The sequence below is a fragment of the Pan troglodytes genome, chromosome 11 (genome assembly GCF_028858775.2).
Source record: "Pan troglodytes isolate AG18354 chromosome 11, NHGRI_mPanTro3-v2.0_pri, whole genome shotgun sequence".
Lineage (NCBI taxonomy): Eukaryota > Metazoa > Chordata > Mammalia > Primates > Hominidae > Pan > Pan troglodytes.
Window position 1 is genome coordinate 38,476,504 of NC_072409.2, and position 20,139 is coordinate 38,496,642.

Below are 20,139 nucleotides of genomic sequence, written 5' to 3' on the forward strand. Positions count from 1 at the left end.
GCTAAAGGTTTGTCAATTTTGTAAAACTTACCAAAAAACCAACTTTTTGTTACCTGTGCTTTTGTATTGTCTTTTTCAATTCAATTTCATTTATTTCTGCCCTGATCTTTATTATTTCTTTTCTTCTACTAATTTTGGGTTTGGTTTGATCTTGCTTTTCTAATTCTTTAAGAGGTATCATTAGGTTATTTATTGGAAGTTTTTTCTTATTTTTTGATGTAGCCATAAACTTCTCTCTTAGTTCTACTTTTGCTGAATCCCATAGGTTTTGGTATGTTGTATTTCCATTATTATTTGTTTCAATAAAATTTTCAATTTCCTTCTTAATTTCTTCATTGACCACTGGTCATTCAGGAGCATATTAATTTCCATGTAATTGTATAATTTCTAAGATTTCTCTTGTTATCCATTTCTAGTTTTATTCCATTGTCATCAGAGGAGATGCTTGAGATAATTTCAGTTTTTTTGAACGTTTTAAGACTTGTTTTGTAACCTAACATGTGGTCTGTCCTTGAGAATGAGCTTTGTGATGAGGAAAAGAATGTGTATTCAGCAGCCATTGGATGAAATGTTCTGTAAATATCTGTTAGGTCCATTTGGTTTATAGTGCAGGTTAACTGTGATGTTTCCTTGTTGATTTTCTGCCTGGAAGATCTGTCCAAGACTGAAAGTAGGGTATTTAAGTCTCCAGCTATTATTGTGTTGGGGTCTCTCTTTAGCTATAATAGTACTTGCTTTATATATCTGGATGTTCCAGTGTTGGGTGCATATATATTTACATTGTATTACATGCATTACATATGTATATGCATTGTATTTACGTTTGTTATATCCTCTTGCTGAATTGACCCGTTTGTCATTATATGTGACCTTCTTTGTCTCTTCTTATAGTTTTTGTCTTGAAATCTATTTTGTCTGATATAAGTATAGTGATCTTGCTCTTTTTTGGTTTCCATTGGCATGGAATATCTTTTTCCATTTCTTTATTTTCAGTCTATGTATGTCTTTAGAGGTAGAGTGTGTTTTTTGTAAGCAACAGATCTTTGGGTCTTGTTTTTTTTAAAATCCATTACACCAGTCTGTGTCTTTTGATTGAAGAGTCTAGTTCATTTATATTCAGTGTTATTATTGATAAGTAAAGGCATACACCTTCCATTTTGTTATTTCTTTTCTCATTGTTTTGTGGTCTTCTCTTCCTTCTTTCCTTCCTTGCTGTCTTCCTTTTAGTGAAGGTGATTTTCTCTGGTGATATGATTTCATTTCTTTTTATTTTTTATTTATCAGTTGTATGTTTGATTTGAGGTTACCATGTGGCTTCCAGATACTATCTTATAACTCATTATTTTAAGCTGATAACACTGCATAAACAAACAAATGAACAAGCAAAAAGAGAACTAATAAAAACTGTACACTTTAACTTCATCTCCCTGCTTTTTAACTTTTTGTTGTTTCTGTTTATATCTCTATGTACTTTTTGTCTTGAAAAGTTGTTGTGGTTATTATTTTTTGATTGGTCCCTAATTTAGTCTTTTTACTTAAAAGTAGTTGACACACCGCAATTAGTGTTATAATATTTTCTGTTTGTCTGTGTACTTTCTATTTTCTGTGACTTTAGTACATTCAGATGATTTCTTATTATTAACGTCTTTTTCTTTCTCATTAATATACTCACGTTAACGTTTCTTGTAGGACACATCCGATGTTGATGAAATCCCTCAGGTTTTGTTTGTGTGGGAAAGTCTTTATTTCTCTTTCATATTTGAAGGATGTTTTTGCCACTATTCTGGGATAAAAGTCTTTTTCCTTCAGCAGTTTGAATATATCATGCTACCCTCTTCTGGCACGTAAGGTTTCCACTGAAAAGTCTGCTGCCAGACCTATTGGAGCTCCATTTTATGTTATTTCTTTCTTTTCTCTTGCTGCTGGTTATTCAGGCCAAAGGGCTCTTCAGTAAGCAGGTGATGAATCCTGTCGAGTGGGTCCTTCTTTTCAAAGCAGCAGGTTCCCTTCCAGCCCAGGATGTATCTAGAAATGTCATCCAGGAGCTAGGGCCTGGAAAGGGTGCTTCACGACTGTCTGGTGCCCTGTCTTGCTGTGACTGAGCTGGTATCCCAGATGTGAGACAAAGTCCTCTCCACTCTTCCCTCTCCTCTCCTTGAGCAGAAGGAAGGGGTCTCTTTTGGAGTGGTGAGCTATGCAGTCTGGGGTTAATGGAGGGGTGATGCCAGCAGCCCCTTAAGTCACCCTGGCTGGTGTCTCAGTAGGTCATATATCCGCCCGCCATGTCCATTGGCTCTGAGTCCAGTTCAGCCCTAAGACTTGCCGAGAAGTTGCAATTCTTGTGGCCTACACTGCCTTTCAAGTTTATTTAGGGGCCCAGAGCACTGTGGCACAAGGTGGTAATGTTTGCCAGAACTCAAGTTCTGACTGCTGAGATGGGTGATTTTCCTCTGGCTTGGGCTAGTTTAAATACTCCCTCCATGTGTGGGCGTCAGCTGAGTTCTGTTCAATTTTGCTTTCTGCTATAACAGGGAAGCCCTGAGTTCAAGGCAATGTCTCACAATTGCTGTGCTCTCCTTCTCCCAATCACTGTTTATTATACTGTGCAGCTGCTGCCAGGGGATGAGTGAGGGGTGGTGTTGGTGATTCAAGACAGTTTTTTCTACCTTCTCACTGCCTCTTTCAGTGAAACGAAGTTAAAACTAGGTAGTGTGAGTGTTCACCTGATTTTTGGTTCTTATGAAGGTGCTTGTTTTGTGTAGATAGTTGTTAAATTGGTGTCTTTGCAGGAGGGACAATTGGTGGAGCTTTCTGTTTCACCATCTTGCTCCGCCTCTCTCTAGAGGTAATTTTTTTTAATCTGTTAAGCAATCTCTCCCTATCCTCCCCTCCCCTCTACCCCTCCCACCCTCTAATAACCACAGTTCTACTCTCTACTTATATGAGCTCAACTCTCTTAGCTCCGACATATGAATGAGAACATGCAGTATTTATTTTTCTGTGCCTGGCTTATTTCACTTAACATAATGTCCTCTAGTTCCATTTATGTTGCCATGAATGACAGGATTTCATCCTTTTTTGTTCATTTTCAACTTTTATTTTAGAATCGGGGGTAATGGGGGTATATGTGCAGGATTATTACAGAGGCATATTGCGGTGTTTTGAGATTTGGGGTATAACTGCACCTGTCAACCTGCTGTGAGCAGAGTACCCAATAGGTAGCTTTTTAGTCCTTGCCCCACTTGCTTTTGCCTCTCTCTAGTAGTCCACAGTGTCTATTGTTCACATCTTTATGTCCATGTATACCTAATGTTTTGCTCCCATTTAAAAGTGAGAACATGCAGTATTTTGTTTTCTGTTTCTGTGTTAGTTCACTTAGGATAATGGCCTCCAGCTGCATCCAGGTTGCTGCAAAGGACATGATTTCATTCTTATATATGTGGCTGCATAGTGTACCATGGCATATATGTACCACATTTTCTTTTTCAGTCTGCCATTGATGGGCACCTGCAGAGGACATGATTTTGTTGATTTTTATGGCTGCATAGTAATCAGTTGTGTATATGTACCACATTTTCTTTATCCAGTCCACTGTTGATGGATACCTAGGTTGGTTCTGTGGTTTTGCTATTGTGAATAGTGCTGCGAGGAACATATGCATGCATGTGTCCTTTTGGTAGGACAATTTATTTTCCTTTGGGTATATCCCCAGTAATGGGATTGCTGGGTTGAATGGCAGTTCAACTCTTAGTTCTTTGTGAAATCTCCACACTGCTCTCCACAGTTGGAGTAGTTTACTTTCCCATCAACAGTTGTTTAAGTGCCTCATTTTCTCTTCAGCCTTGCCATCATCTGTTCTTTTTTGACTTTTTAACAAAAGCTATTCTGACTGGCATGGGGTGGTATCTCATTGTGGTTTTGATTTGCATTTCTTTGATGATTAGTGATAATAAGCATTTTTTCATACGTTTGTTGGCTGCTTGTATGTCGTCTTTTGAAAAGTGTTCACATCCTTTGTCCACTTTTTGTTTTTTTATTTACTTTTTGTTTTTATTTTTATTCTTATTTTTTTAAGACAGAGTTTCGGTCTTGTTGCCCAGGCTGGAGTGCAATGGCACAATCTTGGCTCACTGCAGCCTCTGCCTACCGGGTTCAAGCGATTCTCCTGCCTCAGCCTCCTAAATAGCTGGGATTACAGGCACATGCCACCATGCCCGGCTAATTTTGTATTTTTAGTAGAGATGGCGTTTCACCATGTTGCCTAGGCTGGTCTTGAACACCTGACCTCAGGTGATCCATCCACCTTGGCCTCCCAAAGTGCTGGATTACAGGCCTTTGCCTACTTTTTAATGGGGTTATTCGTGTTTTGTTTATTGATTTAATAAGTTTCTTATAGATTCTAGATATTAGACCTTTGTTGAGTGCATCATTTGCAAATATTTTCTTCCATACTGGTAGGTTGTTTGTTTGCTTCCTTGGTAGTTTTTCTTGCAGTTCAGAGGCTCTTTAGTTTAATTAGGTCCCACTTACCAGTTTTTGTTTTTGTTACAGTTGCTTTTGGTGTCTTAGCCATAAATTTTTTGCCAAGGCCAATGTTGAGAAAGGTATTTCCTAGGTTTTCTTATAGGATTTTTATAGTCTGATGTCGTATGTTTAAGTCTTTAATCTGTCTTGACTTAAGTTTTGTATATGATGATATGTAGAGGTCCAGTTTCATTCTTTTGCATATGGATAGCCAGTTATTCCAATACCATTTATTGAATAGAGAGTCTTCTTCCATTGCTTATTTTTGTTGATTTTGTAGAAGATCAGGTGGTTGTAAGTGTGTGGCTTTATTTCTGAGTTCTCTATTCTGTTCCTTTATTCTATGTGTCTGTTTTTGTACTAGTATCATACTGTTCTGGTTATCATAGCCTTGTAGTATAGTTTGAAGTCCAGTAATATGATGCCTCTGGCTTTGTTCTTTCTGCCTAGGTTTGCTTTGGCTATTGAGGCTCTTTTTTGGTTCTGTATGAATTTACAATAGTTTTTTCTAATTCTGTGGAAATGAATTGATATCATTAAAATGGCCATACTGCCCAAAACAATTTACAGATTAATACTATTCCTGTCTTTCTCTTTTTGACTGGCTGGGTTGTATTCCTTTTTCTTTTTCTTTGTTTTTTGTTTTTTTTAATTAAGTGAAAGCAAATTAATTAGGAAAGCAAGGGAATAAAAGAAATGGCTGCTGCATAGGCAGAGCAGCCGCAAGGGCTGCTGGCTGGCTATTTTTATGGTTACTTCTTTATTATATGCTAAACAAAGGGTGGATTATTTGAGTTTTCTAGGAAAGTGGTGGGCAATTCCTGGAACTTCCTGCCCTTTTTAGATCATGTAAGGTAACTTCCTGACATTGCCGTGTCATTTGTAAACTGTCATGGTGCTGCTGGGAGTGTTTTGTTTTTTAGCATGATAATGCATTATATTAATAATTATCATAATGAGCACTGAGGATGACCAGAGTTCACTTTCATTGTCATCTTGGTTTTGTTGGGTTTTGGCCAGCTTCTTTACTGCAAACTGCAAGGTTTTTGTGATCTGTATCTTGTGCCAACCTCCTATCTCATCCTATGACTTAGAATGCCTAACCTCCTGAGAATGCAGCTCAGTAAGCCTCAGCGTTATTTTACCCAACCCCTATTCAACATGGAGTCACTCTGGTTTGAACGCCTCTGACAGAGTTGACCTGGTTGAGTGGCCTCTGGCATATTTTCCCTCTCTCTTTTACAAGGGAACCCTTAATCCTAAGGATTGTAGAGGGACAAAGATCCATATTCTGTAACTTGAGCCTGAATAGGGGCAATGATATTCCTGCCTACCTATTAGAGTCTCTTGTATTCAGGGTAGAGAGGAGCTGAGTCAGAAAGCATTGGTATGTCGAGGGCCATTCATAACTCTGAGTTCTAATAAAAGTTGATATCCATCCCTCTTGCTTCTGAGTACCAGCCAGAGATGACTGGTTGATTCACAGGAATAAGCAGAGTCAGTCTCAATCGCAGAAAAAAACTCAAAAACAACTGATGAGACAGGTGTACCATAGTTCTCTCTCCAGTCCTCATTTTTACTAAAGATAAATCATGGTAAGACTGCTTTGCTTTATTATACTTGGCCTGGTTATTTGTATAAAGTGCAGCAAGAATAATTATTTTTCACACAGGCTTTCTTAATTGGCTTGAATGGGATTTTCTTTCATAGAAGGAATCTCAGGTTAGACTTTTTTAAAAAGTTGAGCCCAGCCATGGGTTTGTATCCTCAAATACCTGTGAGTTTAGTAAATTCCTTTCCTCTTGAGGTCCCAAGATAACTTGGGGCTCCTTGGCCTATCAGAAAGTGACATTCTTTACTTACCATAGGTCAGAAACCATGTACAGGGACTGTGTAGACAAGGTGTAAGGCCAGTTTTCCCAAGGGGCTTTTATTGGCTCTACAAGTCAACGGTGATTCCTTAAAGGAAAGCACACCATTCTAGTCAAAGCCTTGGTAAAATAACAAATTTTTCCAATTGTGTCATGATGCAAAAGAAAACATTCTTATTGCACTTATGCAAATAATTGTATTGCCATAAGTTAAGAATACTTACAAATGGTTTCCAAATTCTGGAGAAATCAGGTAGAAACAAATATGCTCCAAATTTTGTTCACAGGAGTATACTTTACTTAATTATTAAAAGCTGTTAATAGCTCAAAAGAAGAGTTTCCTTGATTCTTAAAAACTAAACAAAGGATCAGCAACATTTTAAGCAAAAAGTCAAAAAAGATTATTTTTGTCCTCTATTAGTTAGGTCCATGTGGTTAATACCTGTCTTGCTTAATAGTCACGAACATTTCAGCTCTCCATGAGTCCTGAATGCTTTTTCCTCTAAAGTCAGAATCTCCAAAGATCAGAAACCTGCATTCAAGAATACCTGTTAGAGTTCTAGAGTTGATTATAAAACCACCTTCTGAAGAGGATCAATACAAGACAACATTGTCTGTGGATGACAAAAAGTCTTAGGACAGCCACTGTTAAAACCACAATTGACAAGTTAATTTGCTTACTTCTGTGCCATACAACAATTTTACATATCAATTATAATTATTAATAACATAGACTAAGTCAGTTCAGAGTAATAGGAGTTTCTTATAATTTTAGAACACATACCAGTAACATATTTATACAAATACGGCCCAAAGAAAGCCAAATACCATCTCATATTTGGCAATGCTTCTTATATGATTTTCATACCAAATAAGCCAAATATGTCATTTTTTGACTTTAGGGGACCTAATATCTAAAAGATTAATTAGGTCAGAAAAGACATAATTTATAACTTGATTTAAGCACTTATTAGTTTTAAGCCAATAGATGCTTTTTTTACACCACACACAACATATATAAATACACAGAAGATCTAGTAGTTGTAAGATTTTTTACTTCCCAGTTTTTTAATTGGATTACTGGCTTCAGGGTGGAGCCCTGGAGGAACAGGGCCAGGAAAGCGTGCAGTTTCTACAGCCTAATAAGCGGGCATAGCTGGAATGCAAAATAGATCCCCCAAATTAAGGGTCCCATTTTTATACCAGATCCTAGATCCCAAAAAAAAGAGGGAGCCAGCCCATCTCCCATGGGAGTCTTATCTCTCAGTGGGGTGTGAGGACATTTTCATACCTTCTAGGGGGCCAAGAGCATGCTTCTCTAATCCAAAAGTGCAGAGTCAAGTATTAAACTATAACTGCCATTAAGCATGCCCAAAAATACATTTCTTACCTAGTTCTGTCATAATTCAAAGTAGTTTCTGATACCTTCCAAAGTCAAAAACGTCAGATAACATAATGCAAAACAGAACAGAGCCTTAGATTTTGAGAGGAATCTTAGCTATTTCTAATTTCTAGGGTTTCATGAGGAAAACAGAGGTTTTTCCCAAAACAGGGTCTGTCGTGCCTCCTCTGTTTTTCCCAGGGAATCCCAGACTGTTAGAGCTTGAATATCTGCTTTTAATTAAGCTAACTTTTAACCATAGCACTCTTAAAAAAAAACCAGTTCTTTTAAATTTCTTATTATCTGACTTTAGCCAGGCCAAATGACCAGTATTTCTGGGTTTTGAACTTTACCAAAGGTAACCTCCAAGGTGCTCAGAGAAAGGAAAATTCAAGATGGTTCGTGGAGAGGTAGGGAGTCAACAAATGATAAAGGTCTTACAGATATCAAACCAGAAAGGACTTATTCCCTAAGCCAGGAATTGAACCCTCAACCTGTGCCACCATTGTGAAAAGACAAAGCCTTAGCTACTAAGCTACAGCATTGGACAGTTTCTATTGCTCTTCCCTGAAGGAGGCTAGAGCAGTCAGTTTTGAGCTTGCAAAGGCTTTTAATGGCTTAAGATAATTTTTTGAGCAAACTGTGACATGGACCCCAAAACTCCTGTTCCCTGGATGGCAGAGACCAACAGAAAGTACTGACCCATTCTTACAAGGTCAAGCTCCCAAAGACATAGAACAAAATGAGAAGGAAACTTCAGCATTTTTTTTTCAGGTACTTGCAGCAAAGTCTGTAATTAACCAGTTTTCCAGGCTGGCTTGAACCTGGGCTTATGGGATCCTAAGCCCGTGCTCTGTCCATAAAGGTATTCTTCTTTATGACAGAGCAATGTAGAAAGACAAAGTTGCAGCACAAAGTACACCAGATTCGCTACAATAGCCACTCTGCTTAGTATGCAATATGGAATTGGCAAGGTTCAAACTTGCCCTCAGATGGGCCCTGTCATCTTTAATCCAACCTCTGCCGTCATGTGGTCTCAGGGCACAGAGGATAGGAAAGGGAGAAAAGCATTCATTGCCTGCAGCAAGGTGGGGAAGGCAAGGTGCTCAGGGAGGCCAGAGAAAGACCTACTTATTGCAGTGACAATCAAAAGTTCAGGCGGTCACTTGTCAGTTGCAAAGGGGTTTTCCAACAGTCTCACCAGCTTTCAAGTTTCCCCTTTTGGGGAGAAAAAAGGCTCTCCATGTCCAGTGATCCTGTACATGCCTAATCCTGTCACCCACAGCTGTCAGCGAAGAGTACAAGGCAGATTAATCCAAAGAGAATAGTGGTTAACACACCATAATGCCAAATCCATTCATAGCTGAGAGGAACTTTACTGAGGGGGGCCTCTAACTCCCTAAATTTTAGGAAGTATTCTAACCATCCTAAGCTGGGCCTTGAACCCAAGTTCCACCAGATGTCCTTGCCTTTTATTAAGAGGGGCCTTTAACCCACTCTTTTTTAGGAGACACTCTAACTCCCCTCAGTTGGGCCTCTAACCCAATCCCATCCTTTACCTGGATACCCCACTACTTACCCAGAGTTGGCCATTTGGTGCTGCAGTCTGTTTCCTTTTGGGTTGGGGGTTTCCTCAATATCGTCCCTCCATGGTTCACCAGGAGGATATTACCAGAAAGGAGTCCTGATCCAGACCCCTAGAGAAGATTCTTGGATCTCAAGAAAGAATTTGATGTGAATCCATAGAGTAAAGTGAAAGCAAGTTTATTAGGAAAGTAAGGGAATAAAAGAATGGCTACTCCATAGGCAGAGCAGCCCTGAGTTGTATTTTATTGTGTATATGTACCACATTTTCTTTTTTCTTTATTTTTGAGACTGAGTCTCGCTCTGTTGCCAGGCTGGAGTGCAGTGGCACGATCTTGGCTTACTGCAACCTCTGCCTTCTGGGTTCAAGTGATTCTCCCACCTCAGCCTCCTGAGTAGCTGGAACTACAGGTGCGCACCACCACGCCCGGCTAATTTTTGTATTTTTAGTAGAGGCGGGGTTTTGCCATGTTGGCCAGGATGGTCTCAATCTCTTGACCTCATGATCTGCCCGCCTCGGTCTCCCAAAGTGCTGGGATTACAGGCATGAGCCACCGCACCCGGCCCCACATTTTCTTTATCCATTCATCTGTTGATGGCCACTTAGGTTGATTTCATATTTTGACTATTGTAAATAGTGCTGCAGTAAACACGGTGGCGCAGATATGTCCTTGCTATACTGATTTCCTTTTCTTTGGATAAATACACAGTAATGGAATTGCTAGATCATGTGGTAGTTCTATTTTTAGGTTTTGAGGAACCTCCATTTTGTCTTCCATAGTGGCTGTGCTACGTTACTGTCTCATCAACAACATGTGAATGTTTCCCTTTCTCCAAATCCTCTACAGTATTAATTATTTTCACATTTTTGTTAATAGCCATTCTAACTGGGGTGAAATGATATCTCATTGTGGTTTCGATTTGTATGTAACCACATGATTAGTGAAACTGACAATTTTTTTTCACATGCTTTTTGGCCATTTGTATGTCTTTTGAGAAATGTTTGTTGAGATGCCATGTCCTTTTTAAAATAGGATTTTGTTGTCGTTGTTGTTGCTTGTATATTCTGGATGTTAATCCCTTATCAGATGATTAGTTTACAGATATTTCCACTAATTCTCAGTTTGCCTCTTCACTCTGTTGAGTGTTTCCCTTGCCCTACAGAAGCTTTTTAGTTTGATAAAATCCCATTTGTCTATTTTTGCTTTTTTTTTGCCTGTGCATTTAAAGCAGTATCCATAAAAATCTTTGCGCAGACCAATGTGCTAAAGCATTTCCCCTATGTTTTCTTCTACTGGTTTTATAGTTTCGGGTCTTAGATTTATGTCTTTAATCCATTTTGAGTTGATTTTTGTTTATGGTGAGAGATAGGGGCACTTAGAATTTTTTTATACCTATTGTGAAAACTATTTTAGACTCAGAAATAGATTTTAAAAATTCTGTCATTATTGTCTGTGCCTTAAAAGGAAAATAAATTTGTTCAAGTTATTCTGAAACTAGAGTCTGACTCTTGTGCATCATTTCTCAACTGAGTCGAGTTTTTTGTTTTTGTTTTTGTTTTTTTACACAGTATTGGCCTCCATGCCATTAAGAGTATTGGTAATGCTCTACTCTCTCTAGGAATTTCTTCCAAGCTGCTAAAACCCATTCTGCAAGTATTGATGCTATCACTTTACTATTTGACTAACCTCAGAGTTTATTTTTTCTGAATTGAAATATATCTCTGCTAGTTAAGCAACTTTTCTTCAAAGTTACCAAAATATAAGCCAAAATGTTAATAGTGGTTTTCTCCAGTGGTGGTTGGAAGTGGTTCTTGTTTTCTTCTTTATAACTGCTTTCCAAAATTTTGAAACACACATAGACACACGTGTACACATGCATGTACATATGCACACAATTAAAACATGGCCTTGCTTCAACTTGCTTCACATCTTATCTTCTGCAGTCTTATTTGGGGAATTCAGGAGCGTAATTCATTATTCTCCTTGGTGGTCATGCTTGCTGCCTTGAATCTAGAAAGTCCCATCAGTCAGCCCCTGGTGGGACCAGGTTCTCTGCTGACCTCCAGTGGCCTTAGGCTGTATGGCACTAAGCAAGAGGCGTTCATATGCCTGCTGGTCAGTGCAGAACAGACCCACACTTGTGTTTTTAGGAAAGTACTTTGTAATTGTCCTTGATTAGGTAGCACATGCACCCATATACCTGAGTTACTCTTACCTGTCTTCCAGTGCAACTCGAACCTTACTTATTGGAAATTGAGAAGCTTTTTATAGGAACTATATATAAATATCATAATAAGAACAAGAAAATATGAAGTGAAGACTTTATGTGCATAGAACAGAATTTGGATGAGCAGTTAAGCCTGAGTTCTGAGTGAACTTCTAGGCTTTGCTTATTAGTTCTCTGTTGAGGTATTTTGTTTTGTTTTTTGGGGATGTTTGTCTTTTTGGTGTTTTTTTGTTTGTTTTGAGGGGTGCAGTTTGGGAATGAGAAGAAGTACATAGGCAGCAGTGGTCCTTCTCCTGGAACCAGAAGAACAATAAGACTTTCCTGTTGAAATGATCTGCCTCTTTGTATTTTCTGCCATGGATAACCATTGCAGGGAGAGACGTTGCTGAAATGAGTATGAGGCAATTTCCCCATTTGGAACCCTGCTGGGTATTAGTGAGGCAGGCAGGCAGGACCCATCAAGGAAAAGTAAGTGACCATTGGAGCAAAAATACATGCTAATTTTCCAATCAGTGAGCTGTTAACCTTCTGGGATTTATAATTCCTCTGACATCCATTTTAACATTTGATCTATCCAGTTAATTTAAAAAACCCATTTATTATACCCCTTAAGTCATTTTTTGTTATATTGTCAAAGTGTCACATTCTAATTATCTTAAAATCACTTTTGGCCAAAGCTTGTAAAATAAAAAAAAAGCATTATGTCTGAGATTACTAATCAATGTAATTTTAAGGTTTTTGCTTCTTAATAATTAAACGCCACTGCATTATGCAGCATACCTGCTGCCAGGATGTTGTTTGAGAATGAAGCAAATGAATATCTAATCCCATAATAGTTTTCAAATATTTTAAATCTTTTTCTCTCTGTAACCAGAATTTTAAAGCAACCTAAAGATTGTAATGTTTGTTAATAGACTCTTGTGATTTTTGCCACAACTATTACAGTAGCTTCCTTACTAGTCTCCCTGGTTCTCTACTACTTCCAGGTGAATTTTTTGAAAGCCCAGCTCTACAGCTCAGTGGCTGCTTATCACAACACTGGATAAAATTCAAACTCCATCAGCTTAGTGCTTAAGACCCTCTAGAGTCCGTCTCTAACCTTATTTATTCTACTCCTGGTTTATGCATACTTGCTGTTAGCACACTACTTTCTCATTGCGCCCCCTAATTCATCAAGTTTAGAAAGTTGAAAGCATTATATTGTCTCCTATAGTGCATCTTGCTGTCCATTTTCATACTGATACTTAGGACACAGATGGAAAATATATGTTTTCTATTAGACTAGTTTCTTTGCTTCTGAGTCCATCTCATATCCTCTCTGCCAGATCCTTTGGGTATTAAAAAGTCTTAGGGTATTAAAAAAGATTACTTGGCTTCTTGTTGACAAAGTAGGCACCAGCTAGGCTAGTTTACCTTTATTAACATTGAATATTGGACCTAAATGAAACCTACTAGGAATATTTTACTTTCACAGGGTTTCATATTATTGAATTTTAGTTTAAAACATTTTTATTATTATTGATTTTTTGCCAGTATGAAAGACAAAATGTTATCTGGGAGTTTTAATTTGTAACTTTCTGATTACAACTGAACATATGTAATAGTTTATTGGTAATCTGTGTTTCTTTCATAAACTGATAGCTTTAACTCACTTATCTTTTTGGTAGTCTTTTTTTAGTTCATTCTTTTTATATTCTGAATATTAATCAGTTGTCTCTAGTACATGTCACAAGTACCTTTCTTCCTGTCTGTCTTAAAAATTCATGTTTTTCTTTTAATGTCTAGATGCTTCCTAATCTTTGTGGCTTCAAAATCTGGCAAATGTCTTGGCTGCATGTGGTCTTGATACAGGGTTGCAGGTCCTTTCCAAAGTAGACGTTGTCTCCTAAGTACCAGGAGGCCATAGGAGATTTTTCATCTTTGTGACCCAACTCCCCAGGTTTGTATATCACCCCAGCACTCAGCAGATGTCCTCTGGAGACATTTCTCTTGCCTATGCAGGTATAATTCTCAGCCCTAAATCTGCAACTGCAGACTTAATTTCCAAAACAAATTACACAGGAAACCTATAATAAAGAAAATGGCTAGTGATCTTTGCTTACCTTAGGAATGGTTCTTCCCTTCCTGGAATGTCAGTTCCTTTAGTCTTCATTGTTTTCATGATTTCTGGTATCTTAAAAATATGATACAAAGTTTTTTCTAGTTGTTGCAGTAGGACCAACACATTTTTGCTACCCACTACACCCTGCTTGAAAATGGAAATCCATTTGTAGATTCCCTTTTGGATTTTCTGTGAACTCAATAAAAACATCTGCAAGTAATGACATTTCTTCCTTTACAGTCTTTTATTATTATTATTATTTTGACCAAGAACTCCAAATCAGTATTATATAGAAGTGATAGCAGGCATCTTTTTTCTTTTTTGATCTCAGCATGAAAGCTGTTAGTATATCACCATTTCAGTTGTTTGTTATATCAGCTTTTAGTATATCACCAGTCAGTTGTTTATTTAAATATCCTTTTTTTCAATTAAGGAAGTTCTCTTCCTAGTTTGCTAAGAGTGTTTAAGCATGAATGAATATAGATTTTTATCAAATGTTTTTCTGCTTTTGAGAGATAACAAAATTTGTCTCTTTCATTCTGTCAGTGTCGTGATGTACATTAATTGGTTTTCAAATATTTATCTAAACTGAAGTGCTAGACTAAATCCAGCTTTATTGTGATGTATTATCCTTTGTATGTAGTGCTAAGTTTGTTAATATTTCTATTCAAGTTTTGCATCTATATTCTTGAGTAAGATTAACAAATACTTTTTTTTTCTCATAATTTTCTTGTCAGGATTCCCGTGAAGATTACGTTGACCTCAAAAACTAGTTGGGAAGTGTTCCCTGTTTTTGTATTCTCTGGAATAGTTTGTGTAAAATTGCCATTATTGGCTCCTTAAATGTTTGGTAGAATTTACTGGTGAAGATGTGTGGGAATGGAGTTTTCTTTGTGGAAAGGCTTTGAATTAGATTTGGGTTCTTTAATAATTGTAGGATTATTTTTTGAGATGGGGTCTTGCTATGTTTCCCAGTCTAGTCTTGAACTCCTGGGCTTGAGCAAACCTCCTGCCTCAATCTTACCATAGCCGGGGCTATGGGCATGTGTCACTGTACCTGGCAATAATTTTAGGACCATTTATATCTTCTGTTTCTTCTAGTGTCAGTTTTGATTAGTTATATTTTCATGGGAATTATGTGAATCATCAAACTTATTGGAATTAACTTACTGATAATAGCTATCAGTGGAAGGAGCTTAGAAGTATATTTTTTGAAAGAGAACAACATGAGGTCATACCAGTACTTCCAATTCAAATTATAGGGTTTTTACTTAATTACTCAGGTTTATATATGTTTTCCTTATGCTGAAAATCTTGATTCTTAATGGCATTAGCATGATTACTCATGTGCTTTATCTGTAATATATGTGTATGTATTTAATTTCAAAATAACAATGACAGTATTAAATTGTTTTAAAATTTCATTTTGTTTTAATGTTAAACATTTCCATGGTTCCAAAGTCAAAACTATAAAACCAAAGTATAGTCAGGGCATTCATCCCTGACCTCTCCATTTTCTCCCATTGGTGTTTTTTTTTTGTGGGTAGAGGAGAGACAACTATATAAGCAAACATATATAGACATGTAAATATGTGTGCATGCATGTATATACATATGTATTTATATTTCTTCCCCAAGTTTCTTCTCCCTATTTCTTACACAAAATATTTGACCTGTACACACTCTTCTGCATCTGGCTTTTTTTTTTTTTTTTAACTTGTCTTGAAGATTGCTCCTTAGCAGCAAACAGAGATCTTTTTTATTTCTTTATATTACAGCCTAGTACTTCATTATATGGGTACCATACTTTATTCAGCCAGTCTCCTATTGATGGACATTTGGAGAAATAGTAACTTTGTTGTTGTTGTTGTTGTTGTTGTTGTTGTTGTTGTTGTTGTTGAGTCAGGGTTTCACTCTGTCACCCAGTCTGGAGTGCACTGGCACGATCTTGGTTCATTGCAGCCTCCTCCTCCCAGGTTCAAGAGATTCTCGTGCCTCAGCCACCAGATAGCTGGGATTACAGGCATGTGCCACCATGCCTGGTTAATTTTTGTATTTTTAGTAGAGACAAGGTCTTGCCATGTTGGCCAGGCTGGTCTCAAACTCCTGACCTCAAGTGATCCACCCGCCTCAGCCTCCCAAACTGCTGGGATTACAGGCATGAGCCCCTGGGCCTGGCCAAAATAGTAACTTTTAAAAAGGCATTTTCCATTCTCAAGACTGCAACACTGTAGTGTAGGCCATTAGAACTATTTGATCTAATTTTTTAAAACTTTTTATTTATACATCATGCAAAAATTCATTTTATGGCTAGGCACAGTGGTTCACAACTGTAATCCCAGCTTTGGGAGGCTGAGGCGGGAGGATTGCTTGAGCTCAGGAGTTCAAGACTGACCTGGGCAACATAGTGAGACCTCATCTCTACAAAAAATAATTAAAAATTAAAAAAATTTAAGATTAGCCAGGCATGGTGGCACACACCTGTTGTCCCAGCTACTCTGGAGGCTGAAGTGGGAGAATTGCTTACGTCTAGGAAGTTAAGGCCGCGGTGAGCTGTGATCGTGCCACTGTACTTCAGCCTGGTTGACAGAGCAAGACCCTGTCTTCAAAAAAAAAAAGAAATCAAAGTTTCTTTTTTTTTTTATGATTTCTCAGGTTATTTATCATTGTAAGTAAGATAAGCTCAAGTCTTTGTGGCTTTTGCTTTATTACAGGTGTCTCTATTTTATTTAAAAGCCTTCTACTTGTTTATGGTACCACTCTCTCATTTCTCAATTTGTAGTACCAATTTAATCTCATTAAATCCTTGCTCAGGTAATAGGACCCATCATCTTTATAGCACCCCAAAGACATAGTCTCTCCTTGTAATTTATCAGGTTGAAAACGGACATATAGTTGATATGTATCTATTATGCATCTGCTTCAAGGAAGTACCGGCTCCTAAAGCAGACAGATTATTGTCTATGTTAATTATGTATAAATTAAAATGTCTTCAGATTTCTGTGATTTGATGAATAAAGCATTCTTCTCAATCTTAGTATGACCAGTTGTTCCCGTTGTTTATTCATATTTGTCTTCTGTTTAAAGAATTTTAGTAATCATGATTTCTACTTTATAAATCCACATGGAATTTGCCAAAGTGCTATATAATCTTAGTTACTTCGTTTGCCAAAGTGTTATATAATCTTTTCCTCCAGCCCCTCTTCTGAGAGCTCATATTCCATTTTAACCTCTAATATATTTTTAGTATTTTTGATTGCCTATGCTAGAGAGAATAAAGTACAACCTCGACTAAACAAAATATTGTAAGTACTTTTGCCTCTTCCTGGACCATGCAAAGACTTTAGAATATTTAACATAACTTACCTCCTGCTTACCTCCCCTCCCCAGCTTATATGCTGCTGTCAGGTATTTTAATGTCTGTCGAACCCCATAAGGCATTATTGCTGTTTTTTATAGTCATTATTCATGTGCCATGCTTACTGTGGCGTCTGTTGTATTATTTAATTTGATACTTAAGACAATCTTATGTGGTAGAAATGATTATCCTTATATAATAGATGAGAACTAAGGCATGGAGAGTTTATGCAGTTTACCAGTTCACATGGCCAGTAAGTCGCAAATTAGGATTTAAACCCAGTCCAGAACCTGGTCTCTTAAATAATGTAAACTCAAGTCCTGATTATTATTATTTTTTTTTCTCTCACTGAAAAACAATGACTTGAACCAAAAAGTTCTCACTAAGCAATTGTAAGATTTTTGACCATTAGGCAAACAGGCTTGCCCTGACTACATATGAGGGTAAATAATTTTTTTTCATTCTTTTAGCTGACATAGCCCAGAGATACAGGATAAGCAAATACCCAACCCTCAAATTGTTTCGTAATGGGATGATGATGAAGAGAGAATACAGGGGTCAGCGATCAGTGAAAGCATTGGCAGATTACATCAGGCAACAAAAAAGTGACCCCATTCAAGAAATTCGGGACTTAGCAGAAATCACCACTCTTGATGTAAGTTGTAACTTTTGCTAGATTAAACAAACATTCCCTGATTAATGTAAACAAATTCTAATGCAAACAAAAAATCTGGACATTCTCCTATAGTCTATTGCAGTGGATTTGACATACGTATACTTAATGAGTTGAATTTTTTTGAATTAATCTCAAGGCAAATGCTTATGTTATACTGAACTTCTGGATAAAAGATATAGCATGCAGTAAAGCTGTACTAATTTGAATTAATTGAGCACAAAGGAAAGCCTCAATTATAAAGAAATGGAAGTTAAAAGTCAAGTATATGCAGCCAGAGCTTCTGTATTTTTCTTGTGGAGAGCTTCAGGGTGTCTGCTCTAATTACTCTTGTATGAGCTCTTTTTATGAGTTTTAATGTCCTCTTAAATAGCCTCTTCTTAATAATAAGTTTAGCACACCCCTTTCTTTGTACACTAGGTAGTGTTTTAAAGATAACAAACAACAAAAGCAAAAACAATTGAGTTTGGGCTTTATCACAATCACCAATCATCACTGTCAGGTTTGAGATTTGATTTTACCCTACTTGCAAGCTAAGCTAACCAATTACCATTTCATGGATTCTTTTAGAAGACACAAGACTGCTGGGTCAGAGACAAAGGACTTTATTGCTCACATCACAGCAAGTAGTGTGAGCATGTTTGCATTTGTTTCCTTGCCCTCCAAATCCTATGGAGGCAATACAGAGGGCTCCCCAGATGGATACCTGCACATGCACTGGGTTATGTCACAGGAAAGGGACACTGGGCTTGGGGAACTCACTATTTCAGAGCAAGCAGTAACCCTGCTATTTGTCCTGGCTAGAGGCATTACCTCGTATTTCAGTGTTGCTCGCTACAAGCACAACTCTGAGAAATGGCCTGGATAAAGGATAGTCAGGGTCTTGCATTTTTTGGTGTACCCAGTAAGATGGGTAGGAGTGTGAGAGAGCCATGGAGGAGTCTCTCCAACAGTCACAAGTTATGATTGATACATTGTTTTAACACATTTTAGAATTAGTCCCCTTACTTAGGAAAAGATTGTCACTGATCAAATAGTTATCTATTTCTTAAGAATTTTGAATGCTGGAAGGAAATGTTTATGATTATATTTATTATAGTTAAGATTGTTTTCAACCCAATGTAATCTTTAATAGTTTTGGACTAGGTGTTAAAAACTAAATATGCATTTATAGTCATACTTCATTTGAACAATAACTGGACTTGTTTAGGTACTAAGATAACGGGTAAATGAAATAACATGTTTATAAAACTATGTATGTTTGCAAAATAATTGCATACTTTATTTTACAGCGCAGCAAAAGAAATATCATTGGATATTTTGAGCAAAAGGACTCGGACAACTATAGAGTTTTTGAACGAGTAGCGAATATTTTGCATGATGACTGTGCCTTTCTTTCTGCATTTGGGTAAGTATCTTATTTAAAAGTGTGTTAGTGGGTTAGTTGGCTGCCATGTTAAATTGCTGTTGTATTTGGTCATTTCCTGAAGATGATCTCTTCAAAAATGATCTCAATCCTTTTAAAATCACTAAACAGTCTTTATACCTGTCTCTGAATTCTTTTTAAGGTTTTAAAAGTCTGTTTTTCTTTCTGTAGTATTATCTATTTCAGAATGTGGGCAAGAGGGAAAAAATGGACAAGTTAACAATTAACTAATTCATGCTTTTATTCAACTCATTTACTAACTCTTACCCTATGTCAGACAAAATGCTAATCTGTGGGGTAACCACAGTGAAACAACACACTGTCTTTCTTGTTAAGAAGCATGAGTTTTATCGTCTTCATTCATCTCCATCTCTCCACCACCTTTTTTTATAGATCTTCCCTGTCTCAGGGGAACAATTCTTTCTAAGGCTAACCTCTTCACTGGTGTCCTTGTAACTGGTGTCCTTTCAAACTCCTCTGGGGCTTTGATCCATCAGTTGTTCCTGCTTGTGTTTTCAACCTGACCCTTTTCAAGAACTGCTTTCCTTTTCTGAAAACACGCTTCTTTCTTTCCTGACCTGCCTCTTCTCTTAAGCTATAATTTCACCTTTCTTTTTCTTTTTATTTTTTTCAAAGGATTAGTTTATGCCTGGCTACCTTGATTTTCTTAAATTCTAACCAGTAAAAAACTTAACCTTTTGGAAGCTAACTTTCACCTCCATTGCTCTAATGAAACTTGTCTCTACACAGTCACAAAATAACTTCTTAATTACCAAATCGAGTGGCCTTTTAAACATCTTACTCCTCTTCAATTCCTCTGAAGGGTGTGATGTTCAACTACCTTTTTCTTTTTTTGCTGTGTCAACACTTACATTGAATCCCCCTGGTTTGCTCCCTACCTGTCTGAATTCTGTGACTTTATCTCCCTTTTTTTTTTCTTTTTCTCAAGATGGAATCATTTTTGTGGTTCTGTTCTTGACCCTCTCTCCTCA

At 37.3% G+C, this 20,139-nt stretch overlaps 1 protein-coding gene across 1 annotated transcript in view; it reads left to right on the forward strand.

Annotated features, from left to right (window-relative positions):
• Positions 1 to 20,139, forward strand: part of ERP44 (endoplasmic reticulum protein 44) — a 117,983-nt gene that overhangs the window by 60,787 nt on the left and 37,057 nt on the right. The window contains exons 5-6 of the mRNA XM_003312200.4: positions 17,519 to 17,703; positions 19,014 to 19,129. Coding sequence (XP_003312248.1) covers positions 17,519 to 17,703; positions 19,014 to 19,129 — 301 coding nt within the window. The remainder of the gene's footprint in view (positions 1 to 17,518; positions 17,704 to 19,013; positions 19,130 to 20,139) is intronic.